A 20,911-nucleotide genomic window follows, 5' to 3' on the forward strand; every position below is an offset into this window, starting at 1 on the left:
AAAAAATAAATACAATTAATGTCTCTGATTACAACCAGGTTGTGAGTTCTGGAGTCATGCACCCAGTTTACACAATAGCGTTTTCATTAAAAAATTCAATACTAATGAAGTTCTAAGTGAGGTTGGCAAGTGCGGCTGCAGCTCCTACACAGAGAAGGTTTCCATTGTTTAACTTGCAATGCAGTACAAAGGGGTCCCGGAACATAAAAGGAACTGTAAACGTCACCTAACCAGGTTCCCTAAATCCTCTTAAAATTTAGCCAAAGTATGGTGTCTGCAGTGTATTGCCAATGCCAAGGATATACTTCCCTGTTGCAGCAAGCATCTAGAACAGCCAATCAGAATGAAGCTTTTAGGCTGGCCCTATGTGTGCTGAGATTTGCAATTGGTGGAATCAGATTGAGCATTCCTTGCAATTATTATACAGTGCAAGTGCTAAAGTATTTGTAATCCTGATCATGAAAATCTGACATTCACCCAAGCAAATCAATCACAGCCATTGAAAGCACATGGACATGGAGGATTCTCCACTGGAGAATGTTTGGCCAAAGTTCAATTTATTGCTTTATAAATAGACCACCAAATCTGCAGCTTTCAGCAAAATAACACCACGAGGGGCCTTGTGTAGTCACTTGCTTTAAATGCCCAACCTAAATATGATCTCTTGGAAAACAGACACAGTAGAAATGAGCATCCCCTCCCTACAAGCATTCTGTAGAATGGAATCCTTGATCTCCATGGGGAAGCAGTCGTCTCTCTGCAGGTCAAACCCACCCTCTGTCAGAGCTCTCCAATCAGCAGACACGACACCATAAGCTTGGATTATTGCAGAGCTATAGGTCAGACTTAAAAGGCCATGTGTAAGATCACTGCAGAGAGACAACTGCTTCCACGAAAATTCTGTACGACTGTACAAGCATTTTTGTTTGATAGACCTGGAATGTATTCTGCTGATATCAAATGAAAATGTAATTGAGCTATAAGAAAGTGAGTCTCTTTAAACCGTGCCATGGAACTAAAACTCATCCATTGGGCAGGGGGCTTCCTATTGGGGGGGTCTCAGTCAGAGATGGTTTTAGACACAATGGGCCCATGGGCAAATATAAAATGGAGACCCAAAATGCACAGTATACCAGTTTCTGCACCCCCCATTCTGTTAGCCTGGAGAACATGGGGCCCTGTCAGTTGCCTACTTTGTACCAGCCTTGGTAACTGTGAACTCTTCAGTGTCCATAGTCAACCTTTTATTGGTTCTCTAGACCATTTTACCACCTGATCTGTAAAATTCGGGCGTACCATGCTGCCACATCCCAAGAGAACCTAAACTCCAAGCACTCCAACTGCTCCTCACTTATACTAATAATTTTACTTATCCCTACCAGTATGCACTTAACAATCTCCTCCTATAGCTAAAATATGACTTTTGTGCAGTTGTACAGTGACTTGTACTGAATGCATTGCATTTTTTATGTCTTCTTTCTTTCTATGAATAACCAGTGTGTGTTCAGCAGTTACAGGTTACAGCAGACACTCGGAATGTTTCTCTGACATCAGTATTTGCAGAGGGGATGTGTAATGCGGCTTCTGTGCTCAGCCAGGATAAAATTGGTTATAATGCCAGTCCAAGACAAACCCAAATACAGTGCAGGAAAATTAGCCCGAGCTGAGACTCACCAATACTTTGTTTCTACATATCATTTTGGATTTCCTATGGTGTGCGGCTCTGTGAAATCATTTATCAAAGTCATCCTTGGCTTCTTGCCCACCCTCTGTGTTCTCACCTAAAGAAATTCTACAGGGGAATTTCTCCATTCTTTGTATTGTATTCACTAATAAACTCTGGCACCAAAACCTTAGCTGGAGGAAACTCAATACTCCAACCTTTTTATATTGAGAGGAAGGACGGAGTTTCCTATAAACCCCCTACATGATTATATATATATGAGAAAAATATCAACCTATTTTTATAATATTATAATTATTATTATTATTATTATTATTATTATTAATAATAATAATAATAATAATAATAATAAACAGGATTTAAATAGCACCAACACAATACACAGCGCTGTACATTAAATAGGGGTTGCAAATGACAGACTGACACAAGAGGAGGAGAGGACCCTGCCTCGGTGAGCTTACAATCTAGGAGGTGGGGGAAGTAACACACAATAGGAGGGGAGATATGTGGTGGTGGAAAGTAGTGAGGGTTGAAAATGGGTAGGTAAGTTTGAAAAAATGGGTTTTGAGTGCTATTTTAATCGAGCAGAAAGTAAGAGCAAGCCGAATAGGACGAGGAAGACCATTCCAGAGAGTTGGGGCAGCTCTAGAGAAGTCTTGTATCTGTGCGTGTGATGAGGTTGTGAGTGCAGAAGGCATTAGTAAGTCATTGGAGCAGTGAAGAGAGCGACTAGGGGAGGATTTTTCTATAGGGCAGAAAGGTAAGTGGTACTGTGGAGGGATTTGAAGGCAAAGCACAGGTGCTTGAAATTGATTCTAAGGTGAAATGGAAGCCAATTATGAGAACTACATATAGAGGCAGCAGAAGAGGAGTGGTGTAAAGGATGGATAACTCTTGCTCCAGTATTCATAATAGATTGTAGACAGGGGAGTTGGGTTAGTGGGGTCCACCTAGTGCCACCAAAACAGTTCTGACCCATCAAGGCATGGACCCCACAAGACCTCAGAAGGTGTCCTGTGATATCTGGCCCAAAGACGTTAGCTCCAGAACTTTGAGGTTGCCACCACCGGCCAGCTTTTTTCCATCCTTCTGCCATCTTACAGTCCTCTTACAGTACTTTTGCTCTCTGGGTGAAAGCAGTTGTTTCTTTCTTCTGAGTCTGACCTTTAGCTCTGAAATAAGCAGCCAAGATAGATTTGGTACAATGCCAAGCCAAGAGAAACCCAAACAAGAAAATTAGACTGAGCTGAGCCTCACCAACACTTCATCCTACAGATTTTTCCGGATTTCCGATGGCGTGAAGTTCTGTGAAATCATTTATCAAAGTCATCCTTGGCTTCGCTCCCACCCTCTCTGTTCTCTCGCCTACAGGAATACTACAGGGGAATGTCTCCATTCTTTGTATTGTAATGAACTCTGGCTTCAACTTTGGCAGCCAACCATATGATCTAAAGGAAATGGATTATTCAGACCAGGCCACCTTCTTCCATTTCTCCATGGGTCATTTCAAATGTTCATGAGCTAATTGAATGCATGCTCCAAAACCCATTAAGGAGTCTCAAAAACAGTAATGTGTATGTACAATCAATAGAAATCTTCTCACCTTACAGATACATTTTTATAAAAATTATATTTAAATTTACAATTTTATTGGTCTCTTGTGGTTGTTCCCCAAATCACTGTCTTCCCCTCATTGCAGCTACAAGAACAAAAGAAGAAGCTACTGCAACTCTTTGGTTCCCAATTTCTGATTGGCTTTCTTAGGGAATTGTTCCACAAAGTCCATTTTTTACTGATTTCTGCCCTGCTACAAACATTCCCATAAATTCTGATTGGCTGCCCATTTTTATAACGCTCCTTTTCTGCAAGCAGCATGCACAAGGTGGGCAAGAGATGAAAATTAGAGGCAGACTCTGAACCAAGTCAAATCAACATTTGGAAAGCCAATATTAGGTGTTTTGTAACTTTCTGTTTTCAGTCTTTTCAAACTCTCAAGTTTACAAAGTGCAGAGTGCCAGATTCAACAATGACTACAGACAGAATTTTCCAAATGAGGTGATCACTCCACCAATAGGTTGCTTTTTTTTAAAAGACACATGCCCGACATTCGAACATTCTGCCTGTAAAGTGGAATTCCTGTCAAACTGGGAGATGTTGCATTAATGTATAGCGGGTGAAACTGCCTCCTATTTGTTGGGGAATCACACACCGCTCTTAAAGAACACCTTGTCATAGTAGGAAAGGTTTGTCCATTCAATAGCCTCCATTGATCACTTGCAAAAGTACAAGTCAGGTGCATTTCCCACCTTGCACTGTGATTCCTTCCTTCAATCCCTACACTTTTACAGGACAAGGCACCATTACATGCAAGGCTTGATTTTTATCCCCCCCCCCCCAGGCCAGGGCAGGCCAGTTTTATGCTACTGTTCTCACTACAGAAGCATAAAACATACAAATGTAAAGCTATCATACAATGCTGGCCTGCTCACCATTTCTGAACCAAAAAACAGAAACTACACATACCTTTCAATGCATTCTGTTAGCTATAGGTAGCTGCTAACTTTCTTTGAACCACATTAACTCTGCAATGGATACTTCCAGAGAAATGCAATTCATGTGATGGATAGCCAAGGGGACAGCTTCATGCCCCTATATCTGATCCTGATCAAAAAGGTAAGTGGTCAGTTATGTGTAGGCCAGCTACTGGGGTTCAAGGAAGGGAAGTGGACAGATATGTGTAGCAGTGCATGAGGGAGTCAAACAAATGCCACCCTTCTTTAACTTTGCACCTAGGATATGGCCTAGGTTGGCCTTATGGGAAATCCAGCCCTGATTATATGTGGTGGGTGATCCCCGGCATCCTACACTCCTGGGGTCCACCTGGGATCTGACAGTTGTAGCCTGGTCAATTCTCTGATCTCAAGCTAATAATTGTGTTCTATCAGTATCAAGGCCAAAGAGTAGACATGGTAGCCATTTCAGGTGATCTCTGACTCCTCAGTGTTATTAACCAATAGTCAGGCAACTCCATTTCTGGCATATATATTTTTTTATACATTAGAACTATTTTTTCTTTACATCTTCCTATGCAGGAATTCTCTATACACAGGGGACCAAATCCAGGTGAGATTTTAAGTAACAGTTACTATGTGATGTAGTGGTAGCACCACTACATCTGATGTTGCATTGTCTACTTCTGGTGCCATCATGGCCCAAATAGCTTATCCCGAAGTCTGATTGACAGGACAGGACAGGACCCCCTATGTCATGCACATTGGGTGTTTTACAATACAGGTCTTCTTTCTGTGCCATGCAACTCACCAGAACCCATCCTAACCTCATTTAAAGTAGAAATCATGAAAGCAAGATCATGTGACATGACTTTGAAATGAATGTCCATTGACCTTATCTTTATAAATAAAAGTAATTGTGCATGTATCAGCAGGTTCTGTTCTATTGCATTGTATCTTTATTTTGTGGTCCTTACCTCCATTATTATTCCTAAATAAATAAATCTAATCAGGACTGGTTTGTTCCCGCAATGTCTAAACTTCTTTTTCCTCCTCTTTACTCAAATTTTTCCCTTACTCCAACACTTCTTGGCTTTCTTTGCATAAAGCATTTATCTTATTACTTTCCTGGAAGCCGATCTAGTCCTCTAAGTGCACATTTATTTCAAAGTATTTCTCCAGCTCTGCCAGATACATCTGCCAAACTGGTCAAAACGTTATCTACATTTTAGTAATATAGTCAATAGATGCATTATTATGCAGTTAGAAACATAGATCTGTAGTTTCCACTGCTTTTCCATAACCGAACGGCAAATGCAAAAATGCATTTATGAAAAAAAACATACAATAAAGTAAGATTTAGTGGTGCTTTTTGTTTGAGTTGATTGCAAATCTTAGTGTGCAGGCAGTGATTAAAGACTTTGGGTTTGTATCACTAGAGGGACCACTAGCAATGGGAAAGAGATCCTGATTACCATATATTGATATAATTGTGGGGTGTATCAGTAGAGGGGTCACCAGCAAGTGGAAGGAGAAACAGATTCTACTATATAGATATAGAATAAAATGGAGGGGAGAATCTCTAGACAAATCAACAGGAGGGGGAAGGAAATTCTGATTCCTCTATATAGATAGATTTGTGCATTGTATCACTGGAGGTATCACCTTCAGAAGGAGACGGGTCCTCATTCTTCCATATAGATAGAATTGTGGGGTCACTATCACCAGAGGGGTCACCAGCAGGAGGAAGGAGGTCCTGACTTCCTTATATATATAGAATTGAGGGCTCACCATCACTAGAGGGGTCACCAGCAGAAGGGAGGAGGTCCTGATTCCTCTATATAGATAGAATAGTGGGGTCACCATCACTAGGGGGTCATCAAAAGGAGAAAGGAGGTCCTGACTCCCTTTTATATATAGAATTGTGGGGTCACCATCACTAGAGGGGTCACCAGCAGAAGGGAGGAGGTCCTGATTCCCCTATGTAGATAGAATTGTGGGGTCACCATCACTATAGGGGTCACCAGCAGGAGGAAGGGGTCCTGATTCCCTTATACAGATAGAGTTGTGGGGTGTATCACTGATTAAATCACCAGCAGAAGGGAGGTTCTGATTCCAGTATATAGATACATTTGTGCATTGTATCACTGGAGGAATCACCAGCACTGAATGTGAACCCAAAGTGGCTTTTTAAAATATATCTACATCAAAAGAGTTTTTATTTATTTTTTCTTTATCTTTGTATAGAATGAATTAAGTAGCATAATGGACGGAGCATCAAAGGTGTCTTATTGATGTATGCATCTGTATATCCTTAAATAATAAATAATCAGAGATATTTATCATGTACTGAAGATATCGAAACAAAAATATGCTTTTGTTAAGAAAAGAAAAAAATCAAGCACAATTAACAAGCTGTACAATATGGATTGAACCCTGGTTCCTGTATGTTGGGCTTTAGTTAGACCTTATTTAGAATCCTATGTCCATTTCTGGAGACCACACTTACAAAACAATAGGAATGAGATCAGAGACATAAAAATGACTCTAAGGGATACAAGAAAGACAAGGATTAAGATGATGGCTTTGGGGCCTGTTTCTTTAATCAATAGCAGCTCTCATTTTTCCACTCTTTCAGACTAAATAGCAGTTTAAGTTCTCTTTTATGCCTATGCTGGAGTTATATTTCATTTCACATAAATTTCTATTGTCTAATTCTGGATTTTCTGCTTTTTCTTCAATACCATCACCTGTTTTATACAATGCACGTTTTTTCCTCCCATCCCCCTCCATTAATATTTAGGGCAAGAATGTGGACGTCTACAGGAATTGTTCAATTATTATTATAATTAGGAAGGTGCAAGAGACATCTGGTTTGCCAACATAGTAATAACACTGCGCGTCTGACTGCACTATATTACCTTCAGCCCAACAACTGTCACATAAATCTACTGAGTTAGAAACTCTCTAAGGCTAGCCAAGAAAATAGTTTTAGAATGTTCTGTCATCGTAAAGTGATTGCTAAGAGGAAAGCAGGTGAGAAGCGTGTCACTACAGCTAGGCAGTGCTGATTAATCTTTTTATTTGGATGAACTCAACCCGACTATGTAACTGTATCCAGTAGCCGTACACAAATTTATCTTTTCTTCCCAATAGCGACAGTTGCCCTTACCATAACCATCTTAGAGACCAGTGTAACTTCAAAATGATGGCGGCTACAGATGAGCAGATGACTTTCGAGAAGAATTTCCAATAAGGTGAAAAATCTTGGAGGGAAAGTGAGGGTCCTTGCCTTTGAAAGGATTGCTCCCCAAGAAAGTGGTCAACTGTTGCAATCGAAGACCAAACCAGGCTCATTGTTTGCTATAGTTAGGGTATACAGTATATGGATAGCATAAAGGTGCTCTTAAAGGCTTGGTTGAACATACACACAGTAGGACGCATTGGTTGCAGGGACAAAGAGGTGACGTCTTCCAGTATGTGTATTAGCCAAGTGTTTCATTGCCATGATTAGTACAAATATAGTAACCCTAAAAAAATTCTTTTGTATTATTGCAATATTCTACACCAGAAATGGACCAATAAAACAAAAAACACGGTCTGTGTAACAGTAATGTACCTATCCCAGAGGTCATAAGTTGACACCTTTTGGCTAGTATTAGAAATTTGACCCTGTGTCCAGGGACATCGTAGAATGCTTGTTCGATAAGTGATTTACTAACGGTACAAACAAGCAGGATCACAGATTGGAAAATGAACATTGGAACAATATGGAGACTCCATTCAAAAACCTAAATAATGTACTTAAGAGACATACAGAATCTCTTTAATAAATGATCTTCTTCCCAGTGTCATGAGCTACACAAACAAATGATACAAGAATTTCTCTTAAAACACCCAAAATGATTGAAATTCATGCAGAGAGTGTGATAAAGTCTTTTCACATGTAACAACACTCTCTTGACTAATAGCATAATAAGCAAGCAAGAAACTGTCATTTCTAAGAGTTTATTCTAATATTTGTTGACTTGACAGGGGCTCTTAGGCTAAATCTATGTGGAAGGTATCCTTGACTGGACAATAGCTGACTCGTTGCTTCTAATGGTCATGACTGACAAGTGATCCTGACATTTGCCAGAAACAAGATCCCTAATTACGACAATCATCAGCTTCTATGGTTTTGCTCTCTTTTGCCAACAATGAAGAATTTTCCTTCTGAAGCATATGAGTGGTGTCTTGGATTTCCTAACAATCCCATTGCTGGTGTGTTACCATTAGTGGTACATGGGCCATTCTCTTCCAGAGAGCACATACACTGATCTGCACCTACATTGTAGCACAGAACTACAGATCAATGGAAAATATTTTATACCACTAGAGCATCCACAGCATCCCTGAGGGGTTTTTACATCTTAATTTAGGATGTTGTTGATTATCTCAATCTAGGTTTGTTGAATACCCATGACTGCATGCCTCATCCTACATTAAACAGGAGCTCAAGTGATCCTTGCAGGGCTGGTGAAGTGACCACTGTCAGCCTGACACCACCTTTGGCTTCCCTTGTGTAATCCAATTGCCAGCCCTTGAGGTTCCACTGAAAAACCTTCCATTGGGTACTAAGACCAAGTCCAAGAAAAGAGGTCTTCATATCTTCTTTACAACCTGTAAAAAATACGTTGCAATGACTGGCTTAACAGAATTTAACAGCTAGGTGTCTAATATTTTATGAGAAAAGGAACAGGAATGAGTTGGATTCAGTTGAAACCTATTGGTTGCATGTAATGGGGCCATTTGTAGGAAGGTGTTCCAATATTGGTAAAATTGTTTCTTGAAATAGTTCTGTTCCTTTAAAAGGGTGGGGTTACATCAGCACAGGAAGTGACAAGGATATTCCAAGGCCAGCCCAGGAGGTGCCCGAGACACTTATTACGAGATTTTAAAGCCCTTTCCTGGGAATTGTTATTATAGCGTGGCGAAAATCAGTTTTGTTGTCCTTCTACAGAGGAGGACCCTGAATTTTCCAGAAATTTAAAGCAGTATTTTCCTAAAGGGTAAAGGTTTGTTTCTACCTGGCCATACCATTTACTTCCTTTTCTGGACAAGGGAGAGAGATAAAGAGAACCATAGGAGATCAAGTTAAATCGTCTTATTGGTAAAATGTTATTGGAATGTAGGATTACAGTGGTTCAAGGAAGAGTTGGGCTTTTTGTGCACTGCATGGTGGTCAAGTCTCCCAAGAGGAAATTTTTGATTCATAAAACAAAGGCCATGGTTCTGTGAACCCAGTGGCACAAAGAACCCCACTTTTATGCCCCCAGTGGAACATGGAAACCTGGGAAGTCCGTGCCATGTGCTCTACAATGTGTTTAGCTGGACTGTAGCCCTGTATTGTGGATAGCGCCCCACCTGAGTGGAGGAAATTCAATTTTTATGTTTAGCCTGCCCTCTCAGAATAATCCTCAGTGTCCCTCCTGACACATTGATTGACTTATTTGCTCATATTGACCCATCTGTTTACCTTTTAAGTTTTCTCTATGGTTTGCTCATTAGAGAAGTATGAGCCCAACTCAAAGCCATATATATTTATATATAATTTACAAGAGTACATAATAAAGGTTTGGTATTTTAATAAAACAGACAAAGCCCTGATGTTGTACTGTGTATAACAGCAAAAAAAACTTGGCAGGTGCTCCCCTTCTAAAATTACATATAATAGAATAGATATGCCTAAACAATTAAACTGAATTTGTTGGATGAATGTAATATGCAAAAATCAAGTGCCGGAGAAAGGCTCTGCATTTTTTATGTTGGAAGGATCTGTACTTGCAGCAGGAGATAACATCATTTGCCTGAGGACAAAAATTCTTTGCAAGCTGCTTATTACCTGCGCTCTGCATGCCCGCCTTTATAATCAGCAAGTTTTTCCTCACTCATACTAAAAAGCTGAAAGTAACACAAGAGCACTTTTATTTACTCAGTCTCGAGGTTAAGTAGAACTGTCTATTATGACCCTGGTAATGTCTTAGCCCCCAAGCATTGTGACTCCATGATAATAGAGGTCAGTGGATATTTCATTGTTTGGAGTCAATTCTCTACTGCAACGTCCTCTGCAGAAAGTTACTGGTTTATGGGTTATTGTTGTTTTCTTTTGTTGTTGTTTTTTTTACCAGGATAGGATTGTTTAAGCTTATTCTATTTATTACAATGGTTTTTGCTCATTGTCAAGCAAAATTGCTTCAAACAAGATTTGTCCTTGTTAAAATTATGTAAAACGAGATTCGGCTTTAACTGTTCCTTAATGGTAGAAGGGCTATACTGTATCTAGTATGAAATAGAGCAGCCTTTCTTGACCTTTTTTTACATGGGGGAACCCTAATAATAACTTTCAGGACTTCAGGGAACTCCTTGTATCATTACTATATCCGCAGCTCACAATATATTAGTGTGGTGGTCATTGGGAAGAATGCCTCGGTTGGGGAGACGGTCACCCTAACAGATAGCTAAAAAGATCATTGGTGTCAGTGGTAACTAACCTGAGAGGTAGTAATTGCTCATAGAACCCATAGGAACCTCTGGAGGAACCCTACGATTCAGTGGAACCCTGGTTGAGAAATGATGAATGTAGATTTGTTATGATATTCACCCAACACACCTTATACAATATTAAACCTCGTCAATGGTTTAAATGGATGAATGTGTAAATGAAAGTGATTTTTGCTTTGGAAATGTAGATTATGCGTTTAAGCCTAAACCTTTGCAAGATTTACCCATTAGCTACCTACATAAATGAATGTCAGCACTGATCCTGTCCACTCTTTAGGGGAACTTTTAGATGAATAATAGGAGAATTGTCCAGTGAATCTTTGATAAATACACCCCTAAGGTAAACTAAAGCTTGGAAATTCTGTGTGAAAAGCATATCTCATATCTTGTCATACAAATCTCCTTACAGGATCAGATGATCCACCAACAATGGGACTCATCCATTAGAAACGTTATTCATGTCAACTGTAAAGCCTCAAAACAATACGACTTTTCTGAGCTGTGGCTTTTAAACAGAGATGAGTTTTGATTGGCTGGTGAGATGGAATACAAACACAGTTCAGAAGCTAGCCATAAATGTTAGGTGGGTAAAAGTAAGGATAGACTTCCACACCTGCAATAATAAAATGGTACCAATAGTGGAAGTGGTTGGTATTACAATACAGAAAGCTGTTTATTGGTGTGCTGATACCGAATAGATATATCAAATAGATATGAATGAGAAAAAGGAAACACTGAAGCTGACATTGTATAAGTACATAATCAGTACATAAGTAATAATTTCAGCCCCGTTCACCCAATATGCCCAACCGGTGCTTCCTCCCAGCAGCTTCTGCCTTCCCAAGAGCCAGTTTACTAGATCACCCAGGTTTGCCCATGATAGTCTATCTTCTCCAATTTAGGGGAGCTTTACTAAATCAGGCTCAGTGTATATATAGGGCAATGTATGGTATTTATGGTCCACTATTGAAGATACAAATGTATTTAGGTAACAATGTGTAGATAATACAAAATATTATTTTGTATTTCACAAACCTTTATTTCTTTTTTCTTCTATTTTACATACAAGCCAAGCTTTCCAGGGAAAATGATCATTACACAGCTGCATACAAGCCATATTTTCGAGATGAGAATGAACAAACCTGTTTTTGTCCATACAGGTGAAAGCAATATATTTATTTTAACCTCCCTCTCTCTTTTCTTTAGAAGACCTTTAACCTTCCTTGGCTCCTTAAACACTCCATTAAAATGCCTTATCATAAGCACCTGGGTCACTCCATATGATATCCCCCCACCCTTTTTAGAAAGACATTACCTGGACTTGTATAGGTTCCAGGGAACATAATGAAGCTTACATATTAATGTCTTTCTTCACTTTCCATCAGCCAATTGGAGTAGGTAAAGCGTAAATAGAAAGTGATTTTATATTACTGAAAATGGCAGTTTAAAGTGAACCTGTTGTTTTGCCCTGCATTGGCAAAGTACACATACACTTTAAGCTAGCCATGCACATTATAATATTATTGCACAAACTGTCAGTAAAAACAGTCAGTAAAAGTCAGTAATTTTTATCACAGTAGAGCCATCATACATCAGAAGATATTTGCAGGTTTCTCTTCTATCAGAGATACATCAAGAAAGAAATGTATTCCTCCTTTTGAGAAATGGGCAGAGCCATGCAATTTATCCCTTTACAACCCTGGGCCAACAGTACTTTCACAGCTGGTCTTGTATTGCACAGATACGGCTTATTATTATAGAGAATCTGATATAAATCTGATATAAAACTGCATACAGCTGTTTTAGACTTGTTGGTCAATGGTCGCCATTAGAGCAGAGTATAGAGACTGTTGCGTCTATGTATTCGGGATTAGAAATGACACACTGGTGCAACGAGATAGGTGATGATGGAGTGGATGGTTTCTTTTAGACCATTTCGCCATAACCTGTCTAGTTATCTTTATCAGCAACTTAGTAGTACACCTACCTACATAAACAATCTATTTGGCCAAGGTAGGGAGAATTATGAACAGTTCTAGATACCTGCTGATGCGTCTGCTAGAAATCTAAAGATGAAGGGGAATTTCACCTTTCAATGACCCCAAGCATACATCCAAATCAACAAAAGAATGGCTTCACCAAGTCACATAAAAAAGTTTTAGAATGGCCAAGCCAGAGCCCAGACCTAAATCCAATAGAAAGTCCGTGGGGTGACCTGAAGAGGGCTATGCTCAAGAGATGCCCTAGCAATCTGACAGATTTGGAGAGCTTTTGCAAGGAAGATAGGGCAAATATTGCCAAGTCAGGATGTACCATGCTGTTAGACTCCGACCCAAGAACACTGAATGCTGAATTTAAATCAAAAGGTGTTCCAGCAAAGTATTTGTAGGGTATGCACACCTATGCAACCAGCTTATTGTACATTTTTATTTTTTTTATTTTTTCCCCCTATTGATTCGTTTGCTGTTCAATTAAATTGTACAGGTTATAGGTCATATTAAAGGTGGGGAAAGTTTTGGAAATATTTATTGTGGTCTTAATTTTTTACACTACAAAAACATTTTATCGGGGGTTTGTAGACTTTTTATATCCACTGTAGTTCTTGCAGAGCAGTCTGAAGACTGAGCTGATTTTGAATTCTTGGTTGTGCAAAGGGAAGCTTGTGAGCTTCCATCTACACAACCCAAGGAAGTTGGCACCACATCTAATGAAGATTGGAGAATAAGATAATATGATGCCAATTAATGGATGGTTCCCCATAACAAGGCTGTAGAAAAAGTGAGAGAAAAATAAGCAGCTGCCCCAAATAAGATTTATCTTTCTCATATCTGGGTTAGGAGACTATGAGATATTATTGAGTTACCACAACAAATCATTTCTCCCTCTTGGGTATATTTTGTGACCTGGCCATGACCGTTGTGTGTTCAGTTTCATCTCAAGCAGATGGCAAACTGGCAGCAGTTACCACTGATCTTGGCTCCCTGCCCGTCCTCGTCCACCTTCCTCCAGTACATATGAACTACCTCTGCTGGCGCTGTGCTCCTTGTTCATGTTGCAAAGCCTCCAGGAAATGAATGGGCACCTGTCACTGGCCCAGAACATCCCAAATAATTTGTATCTAGAATCAAACTACATCTGGAACCAGGTGACCCAAATCTTCACATTTTCCCATTTGAAGATACAAAAAAATCTGGCCAGATGCAAAATAAAATTGAGATATGGAAATAAAAAGTATTAAAAAATCTCTCTGGAACAAAAATTAATACTGAATCCCATCTTAAAATAAAACGGATGACAAATGATCATTGAAGCTCCTGCCAAACATCTTAATACAAACTGGTGATCTCTTTAATCTGATTTCACTTGCCAAAATTGTTGGGATCCATTTCATGGTGACATCACTTTCTCTATTACATGTAGGAGATAAAGTGTAGTCACTGCCAGGCTCACCAACTAATTGGACATTGATGAAGAAAAAGAACACTGATGATGTATCTGCTCTTATTTGCTGTAAGCAGGTGTACAATGTTAGACTGACAGCACTGTAATACGTATTAGAGGCTGAGTTGGTCGCACATCAGTGAGATGATGATAAGATGTCTCAGTGGGTCCACCTAGGTACTCCTGGCTGGCCACTGGAGCAGAGAACAATTAAAAAAGTTGGTAAGTAAACTGAAATACCCCCTAATTTTGAGGGTCATTTACCTATATTGATGACCACCTGCCAACCTAGTGAGAGCTCAATGGTTACTAACCCCATAACTGAAACTGTTATGTTATTAACCATATTTACAATGTTGGCCATATAGACGATGGGACAAAAAGTCCTAACAAAAACAGTCAAAAAACAAAAAAAAAACATTTTTGTGAGGGGCTCAGCCTTTGCACCCATTTACAAATTTGGAAAAGCAGCTCTGAGACCCATTTACCCAAAGCTAAAGGTTACTCTTCAATATCTAATGTACCAATTAAACTATATCTACAGCAAAACTTTCCAATTTTGGAAAATTTACCACCTCTTAGACTTTTTGGTTTGTTTTTGCCCTCCTAGAGAAACAACAGCAAGTAAAATGAAGATTGTTGCCCTGGAATTGGGTGCCACTATCTTTCTACATTTGTTTGGAGACCCCTTTAGAGTTGTGTATATATCACTTGTGTCCTGATAGAGTTTCCTGGACAAATAGAGAGGGTAAAGCTCCTAAAGGTGCGTACACACTTCCAATTTTTATCGTTCCAATCGAACGACGAACGATCGATTGGGCAAAAAATCGTTCGTAAAAAAGTAACCAACGACGCCGACGAACGAGGAAAGTCGCTGGAAACGAACGACCGGACCGACGGATCGGATTGGACGACGATCGTTGAACATCGTTCGTGTGTACGGTCGTTCGTTGATCGTCCATGTTCAGAGCATGCGTGATGAACGAACGTCCGTTCACTTTCCTGTCGTGCACATAGTTCCTCTATCGCTCAAACGATCGTATCTATTGTGTGTACAATATCTACGAACGATCGCGTCGTTAACTCTATGTGCAGGATCGGTGCTATACGATCGGTCGTATATATCGTGCATGAACGTTCGTCGTTCGTTTTCCAACGATAATAATTGGAAGTGTGTACGTAGCTTAAGCTATAAAAACCTAACGGGGTTCTAGAAGCTTCCCTATTTAAACAAAAATGGTTTTGGCTGGAGATTTACTGTAAACCTCATAATTAAAGTTACTATGTCATTTCTCCGAAAGCATAGAAAAATGTCTTGCTCATAAAAGAACACCTGTCCTACTGTCCACACCCTCAATCTGTCCTCGGTTGCATAAATCACCTTTACTAAGATTAAGGGTGCGAGACTGCGGGGTTGGCAGCTCCCAAGCAAACTGCACCGAGGGTAACAAGAATACTCAGAACTGCACCCTAAGAACAACATAAATTGCACTGTAAGTAACAAGAAGAGTCAAAATTGCACCACAAAAATAACAACAATTGCACTGTGGGTAACAAGAACAGCCCTGCCTGGTAGAGTAGGATACCTGAAAAATCAATAATGCTCCCAGGCCCATAACTGGACAGTGAAGAAGAAGCAGCAGACTGACCAGTTCACTCTGTTCCCTCCTCCAATCAACATGTGTTTGCACTTACAACCATTCCTCTGCTTCTCCTTATCCCAGTCTCTGCCCTGTCTGCTTTGAAATAATGTGACATGAATACAGAGCTGCATTCATCTGTTTCTTTTATATCTGCCTGGGGTTCAGATGTAAATTTAGACAACTAACCTTAGAGCAGAACACCAGGGCAAGGGACAAAGTTTCAGCTAAGGACACCCTGCCCTGGGGATGAAACCCAGATACAGATCTGTTTCCTTGTAGCTGGTTTGGATAACATTGTCTAAATCAAACAAGAGGAAAAAATTCACAGAATGTTGGGGCTGTTTATTATACAGTAAATGAATGATTCTGCTTGCAGACACATAACTTGTTTGCTAACATCTCCTCCTCCTTCCATTCTCTCTTGCTCTGCTCAGCTTTCAGACTCTGCCACGTGTGTTGAGTCAGACCCAAAAGCTTTGAAAGGCAGAGCTGAGAGTTTCTAGCTGCCTTTTCCCTGCACATGATAAACTATCTATGTTAGAGGTGTCAAGGACTGTTCTTTGTAAATCCTTTCATGAGTGGCCTTCAGAGAACTTTCATGGAGGTGGTCAACAGGATCCTGTCCTGTTTGCGACCAATGCGGCTTAGGAGTTTCCACCAGGTGATGATGAACTTGGATGCTCAAGGTACATTGCCATCCTTATTTTGAGAGGTGAAAATATATTTTGCAAACTTATCTTTCAATCAAATAATAAAACTCCTCAATGAAATGATTAGATTACGGAGGACCTTTTGCTCAATGACCATGACCTTCAAGGTGTTGAAGAATCTTAAGTCCCAAAGTATTATAAGTCCCATAAATCTAAAACTCTGTCCAATTAATCAGCAAAGGTTTGGCAAACACTTAAAAACTCCTCACTTAAAAACTTCAGAAGAGCTCAGGATATGGAGTTCTAGATGACCTAATACTGCCAAAAACTGAAATTTCATCACATATTAAGGAACAGCAAGCTTCAGCATCGCCTAGCCAAGTTATCAAAATTAGACCACATTATCGTTAATTTCCAGTAAACCAACCTCAATGTCATACACAATTTTTTTTTCCAGATAGCATTTAGGTAATATGTTTGCAGCTGTCACGTGAAAGTAAATCACCTGTCAAGAAACTACAATCCTCAGCATTCTTTTGGAGTTGGCATCTCCAAGCTGCTAGGTGCTCATCAACCTGGGATGGTTAGAGATGGGTAAGAGCTGAAGATCTATCTGCTAATTGGTGTAATCCCTAAGCAAGTAAAGTAGTAATTAAGATCTTCAAAGTATATTTTACAACATCATCCAATCATATTTTAATCTCATATCAGATTAGAAAATTATTTCTTTCCGTATTAGAAGGTGACATTGCAATTCTTGGGGTGGTCTTCTCAAATAAAGCCAAATTCATTTGCAATCCAATGCATTGCATACAGCTGCAGGTACCAAACTTTTACCTCTAACTGTATTTTAAATCATATATTCCTGTATTGCGGGGGAGCTGTCCCAAGTCCCCCATCAGGCTATACCTTCAGAACTTTTTCCAAACTTGCCACCATCCAACCCACTATCCTTAGAACCTACCTGACAGATGGAGACTGCTGTTAGAATCCAATATAACAGGCACCTCATCACTGGGTAGCAGTGTTAAATGCATTGATTGGAGACAGTTGGAGTTCACTGCAGTGCAGAATTAGTGGTAGGGAGGGATGAAGTTGCAAGAAGTCCCAGCTGATCCATACATAAAAGCATTGATAGCCTTTTGTCTCAGTCTTTTTTTAAAAAAGACAGGGGTGACGTCAGGAGTAAAGACAAGCCCTGTAGTTTCCCTCCTGCCTTCTATTCTCTTCTCCCCACCTCCTGTATGCACTGTAAGCTTTGCTGTGTTCTGAAGAGTCATTAAAGGAATAGTCAAGGATCTGGATCAGTGGTAGTGGCAGCCCCCCACCCTTGCAAAGTGATGACTGCGTAGACAATATACCACACCGGCTGACATACAGCAAGAAGTATTTTCATACATTCACCCCAATGAATAAACCAGAAGTTCCATGACTGTGGCTTTAACATGACACAGATGGAGTTAATAAAGACTGTCGAAAAAATTGAGATTTTTTTTCTTTATGTGTGACTATAAGTTTCCTTATAACTAAAAACAGAAAGAACAGGATAGAAAAAAACATTAGGTATAGACATTCTCGCTGAATGGAGGTGACAGCAGAATTACTTTAATAGGCTGGTGAGATTAACTCCCTCTTAGTAAGAAATTTGTCTGCAGCGGATAAAAGTTTAGCTCCAGGCAGCTATGTTCATTGGAATGTATTGTGCATGTACACAATGTATGAGATTGGTATTAGCCTCTTGCAGTTTCTGTACAGCAGGAATCAGAATGGATAAATTAGAAGCTGAACAAGGAGCCTAATGTGCTGCAGTACAAGATCATGCCATAGGAGCACAGATAGGCTGGACTTATATACTGACTAGAAGAAATCTGTTAGGAGGAGAAAGCAGAGTGATAGACCGGAGAACTGAATATTTGCGGTTTCTCATAGAACTGCCCAATCACAGGCTGGATGTGGAGTATGCAAGCATTGGACCGAGAAGGTTCGCCACCAAAGACACCTAGTGATTTGGAGATCCTGTATTAAATGTTTTTCATATCTCTGGTGGGGGGTCTGCGCTAAGGTGTATAATATGTTACCACAACAAGTCTGCACTGCAGGGGGTCTGTCCCTGGTGGGTGGTCTAACCCTAAGGGGTTTTGCCTTAAGGGGTGTCTCTAAGAGAAAGGGATCTGCACTGAAAGGGGGTCTGTCATTGAGTTATGGGTGGGTCTGTTACTAGTGAGGGGGTCTGCAGTGAGGGTTCTGCACTTATGGATCTGTCACTAAAGGATGATGGCAGATGTGTTACTAAGAGCAGCGTGCATTGGGTTAAGGAAGTATTCTGTCACTGATGAGGGGGCTGTCACTTTTGGGGGGCCTGTACTGAGGGGTTCTACACTTACGCATGTCTGTCACTAAAAGGCAGCTGCTACTGATGGTCATCTGTCATTGAGAGGGGCTACATTCATATAGGGGAGTAGTCTGTCACTGGAAAGGGAGTCTACATGAGGGGTCTATCATTGAGTTAGGGGGTCTGTGAATTGTGGGGGCTTGCACTTAGAAGTTCTGTACTTATTGGGGTCTGTCACTAAACTACATCTGCCGTTGATGGTGAATGTGTCACATATTTGAATTCAACTAGGCCTGCCACTGAGGAGGGGGGAGCGGTCACAGAGGGGTCTGAGCTGTGCTCTGAGTAATTGGGGTGCAGAATCACATTGGAGGCGGAGGGGGGGGGGGGGAGAACAGGTCAAACTCCACATTAGGGTCTATATGTCTGTAGCTACATCCACTTTGGTTGGGATTTTATTGAATACATAAAGCTCAGGTATAAAACTTCAAATAAAAACATAAATAGGACCCCAAGGAGGGTTTGACCCCCATTATGTGCATCTAGCACACATTACGCCAGCTTCATAAATGTATCTGTAACAAAGACTTCATATATGAAAATGCATATCATATCATTTTCTGTAGAAAAAGCGTGGGGAGGGTTTGCAGTTACTTTGTATCACATTCTTTGGATTTTTACTCAGTATTTCTAGCTTGGGGCATTTTCTTTCCTTTGTAATTCCCCAAACAAGACAATGGTTTAATCCTTCATAATGCATCACACAACAGAGGGAAAAATGTGACATAACAATGGCGTTCAGAATTACCTGCTAATATGCAGTATAGCCAAATTCAAAAAGATATTTACAATTCCCTGTTCTACAAATAATTATAACTGCTTATAAGATCTTTACTAGTCAGTCGCTAGTGGAAGTAAGTCTGCTGCTGGTGCTTAAACTTTTGCCATATGTACACAAACCAAAGTGCCACCTGCAGCGGGTCTAGGATGACCTGGGCTCAGAAATGAAGTAGGGTAAATTATGCTGGCCATAGGAATGGGGACATCTAGTGGCAGAAAAAAATGGATGCAGGGGAAATCTTTAAGTTCAAGGGGATTATTGCAGTAGAATCTGGTTTTATAATTCTATATGTATAGGCTATTCATTTAAATTTTGCTGTTCTTCTTTATCATGCATATGTATTAGACATATTGGGCTTAACGTATTAAAGACTATCATGGGAGAATGTGGGTGATCCAGGAAACCTGAAATGGATTGAGTAAAATTGTTTTCTTTTATTTGGCACATGTTTTAAATCCTGGACTAGATCCATTTCAGGTATGCTGGATCACTCAGGTTCTCCCATGATAGTATCTTACCCAGGGCCCATTATATATGTATACAATAGAAATCTATACACAAGGGACAAAACCTTTGTTCCACAACTTGTCCACACAAACCAAGTTGTTAACCTTCATGTTATGCCAACAATTTGCTTACTTCTTGTCAGCCATTTCAATATAACAGTAAAAGGGAAAAAAATCCCCTAAAGATAGTAAACAGTGACCTTTGACCCTGGGCTTTATTACTCCTATACATTACAGACAAGTTACAGTTCTATGGCACCTTTGTCTTAAGAAGATTTGTTTTGAGCTACTAAAAAATAAAACTATTAGTATATGTTATAATCTTTTTTTAATTAAAACCTATAGAAAATATATTGAAAATATTAATAATTGTGATTGAAAAATTAAAGCCTTGTCTGTCCCTAAAGATGTGTAACATGTTAGGGTAGAATATGTAGTAATTTACCAATAAGCCAATACATAATACATTTTTAAAATGATACAAATGGTGCTCTTTAATGTGGATCTGCAAGTTTGTTATCCTATAGCAAACATCAAGAAATAATAATGTTAAAAATGATACTCTGCAAATCAACTTCAGAAGTGCTATTCTGTGCCTACAGTCTCATAAAAGAATATTTCCAATTTGGGATTATCGGGGGCACCACTGCCTTCTTTAGTCTTTTTTGATTTTGAGTCAGATTTGGTGATCAGCTAATTGTTCTCCCTGCTGGAGGGGAAGCTGCACCTGCAGTGCAAGGATCTCCCTGCTCATGGCTAAT

At 39.8% G+C, this 20,911-nt stretch overlaps 1 protein-coding gene across 1 annotated transcript in view; it reads right to left on the bottom strand.

Moving 5' to 3' along the window:
* CCN4 (cellular communication network factor 4) overlaps window positions 1-17,613 on the bottom strand; it is a 43,557-nt gene extending 25,944 nt beyond the window's left edge. The window contains exon 1 of the mRNA XM_072410640.1: window positions 17,436-17,613. Coding sequence (XP_072266741.1) covers window positions 17,436-17,483 — 48 coding nt within the window. The 5' untranslated portion in view covers window positions 17,484-17,613. The remainder of the gene's footprint in view (window positions 1-17,435) is intronic.
* Window positions 17,614-20,911: the final 3,298 nt, after the last annotated feature.

Source organism: Pyxicephalus adspersus, chromosome 5 (genome assembly GCF_032062135.1).
Source record: "Pyxicephalus adspersus chromosome 5, UCB_Pads_2.0, whole genome shotgun sequence".
Lineage (NCBI taxonomy): Eukaryota > Metazoa > Chordata > Amphibia > Anura > Pyxicephalidae > Pyxicephalus > Pyxicephalus adspersus.